At 33.1% G+C, this 2497-nt stretch overlaps 1 protein-coding gene across 1 annotated transcript; it reads left to right on the top strand.

The window, feature by feature from the left end:
• The first annotated feature begins 1094 nt into the window (after positions 1-1094).
• LOC130642360 (gremlin-2-like) lies at positions 1095-1589 on the top strand. The gene has a single exon (XM_057449446.1). It carries the CDS (start codon positions 1095-1097, stop codon positions 1587-1589), a length of 495 nt encoding a protein of 164 aa, XP_057305429.1.
• The last annotated feature ends 908 nt before the right edge of the window (positions 1590-2497 follow it).

The following is a 2497-nucleotide window of genomic DNA, read 5'->3' on the forward strand; positions in this document are numbered from 1 at the left end:
TAAAGATGTCCAACATAACAGTTTGCAGTACGGATGTTGGTGTCAAAACAAGTTGATTTAAAATAAATTTTGTCGTAGAGCTGTCGCAGTGGCTTCATATTGCCATTTTATTTATACCGTTCGAATATTTTTAGTTATGTTGACCCTGGTCACATCCCCCATAATTAAATGTGAGGGATAAAAGTCGTAGTGATAATAAGGTGGTCAACCCATGACAGTTTTTCTCTGATTTTTTAATCTTTCTAATCACTTCCTTTTCCTTTCGTGAGCTTGTTTATTTTGAATTTCACAACGAACCGTGTACAACAACAAAGATTATCTCTCTTTCTATCTAACCACAACAAAATATTTCGAGCTTAAATTACACCAAACCACGTTCACAGTTGGTGACACTTGCAAAGCTTGTCTTTGTGCGGCGATAAATAAAGGTTTCACAGACAAATAAAGCTGGAACTTTTGGCGGGAAAAAATTATGAAATTATGTAGACAGTCCGTTTGATGCGATGTCGCCTGTTTTGTAACAACATGACTTCCACATGAGATAGCTGATGTTTTATTTTTTTGTCTCGTAATTTATGACCTATTTACACTGTTCAATTTTTAATTAGAAAACAATAGACTTGCGTAATTATTTCTAATCATTTAATTGATATAGACTTTTAAAATAAAGAAGACTTTTAAAGTTGGTGATTTTTATATGATGAAAGCTCGCGAATGCACTCGTCTTAAATAAAGACATTTCTAAGAAGATTAAGTTTTATTGGGTAAACAAAGTTGACTATTCAATGTTTGTTGTTTTTTACTCTCTGCAATGTAATTCGTCTGTAGTATTTATTGAGGTTTTTTTATTACAGCAATTTCCTTAGCGAAGTTTGACTCTCTTTTTTTTGTAAGAGGAAAAAATTTAAGCTCTTACTGTAGTCATCAAGTAGGTAAATAGATAAATAAATAAATCGCTCTTGTATTGTTATGCAAAGTATTTGCAATTGTGAGAAAGTGCTGTTCTGATGTTGTGTCTTTTATTTTTACAATTTGCAAATACTCAACGATGGTGGTTCGTTTTATCTTTAGAGAGAAAACAGTGAAATAAAAAAATGATCATCCTGAAGATTTATTATGTCTTGCTAATAATTGTCCCGATAGTATGTCAAAGATCGAAACCACGTTGGCCAGGCCGCCGAACGAAACCTGAAGGATTGGCGTCGTTAAAAGAAGAAAAAGAAGCAAAACGTCTCGAAGAAAAACATCGGCATAACAATAAAGAAATTTATTCAAAACTCCCGGGTCACTATATTCTATCTTTACAGAATGAAAGTTGTACTGGTTTGCCTTATATTCGCAATGTTACCGCCGACGGTTGCATACCGAGTACCGTGAAAACACAAATTTGCGTTGGAGGATGTAACTCTGCAATTGTATCCACTAAAAACGGAAATTTGAGTTTATTTCGAGGTTGTTTTCCTGATAAAATACGAGAAGTTAAAATCAAATTAAAATGCCCAGGTCGAAGAAAAGGGTATAAACGAAAACGTGAATTTGTTATAGAGAGTTGCAAATGCGCATATGGCAAAGCAAAAATCAAATCTTGATAGGAATGAAAGATTAGAAATTCAATTAATTTTATCTCAAAAGGCTCATATGGCGAATAATAGATCTTTAATTGAGAACCGACATTCCATACTACAGCTTTTTAAAATTTAATGTAGAAATGAGATTGGCCTCGTATTGATAAATTGTTTACATAAAATGGACACAAAGTCTTGTCCCATAACACGTAACATTAAATATCATTATGCCTTCGTGTTAACTTCAAATAATTTAGTGTTGACTTCGAGTGAGTTCGTGTTAACCTTGAGTGACTCCGTGTAAACTACGACTGACTTCGTGTTAACTACAAATGACTTCGTGTTAACTACGAGTGACTTCGTGTTAACTACGAGTGACTTCTCTAAATACGTATTTTTAAACAAAAACTGTATGGATTTTTTTCTAATTTTTTTTAAATTATTGTACAAAAGATTGAATATTTTATAAAGATGTATAATATATTTATTTATAACATACAAACAAACAAACAACTTCAGTTGAAAAAAATACGTGCATGAAATTGTTCGTTTTTACCCTTTCTCTGAGCTCCTTCTATTTCTCTTCTTTGTCAAGAGCAAGAATATCGTCATAGAACCTAGAATAGAATTTGGTACGCACCAAAATAGAAAGAAGAAATATTTTTTCTTCCCATCAATGCATTCGATCACACGGGATGACATCACAAATACCTTTCTTTATTTTCGTTTTTAATTGTCTCTTCTTGTGCGTGTTTACACTACAGCTGCACCTCGACCAGCGCTAAGGAGAATCTCGTGTAGATTTTGAAACAGTTCATAGACTGGCGCCAGTAAATTCATTAAGATGTACGCGGCTTCATCAATCATATCGGAGTACTTCATATTTCCATTTATAGAAGCTCGTAAAAGACCTTTCTTCTATTAAGGTATCA

This window comes from Hydractinia symbiolongicarpus, chromosome 4, assembly GCF_029227915.1.
Source record: "Hydractinia symbiolongicarpus strain clone_291-10 chromosome 4, HSymV2.1, whole genome shotgun sequence".
Taxonomy (NCBI): Eukaryota; Metazoa; Cnidaria; class Hydrozoa; order Anthoathecata; family Hydractiniidae; genus Hydractinia; species Hydractinia symbiolongicarpus.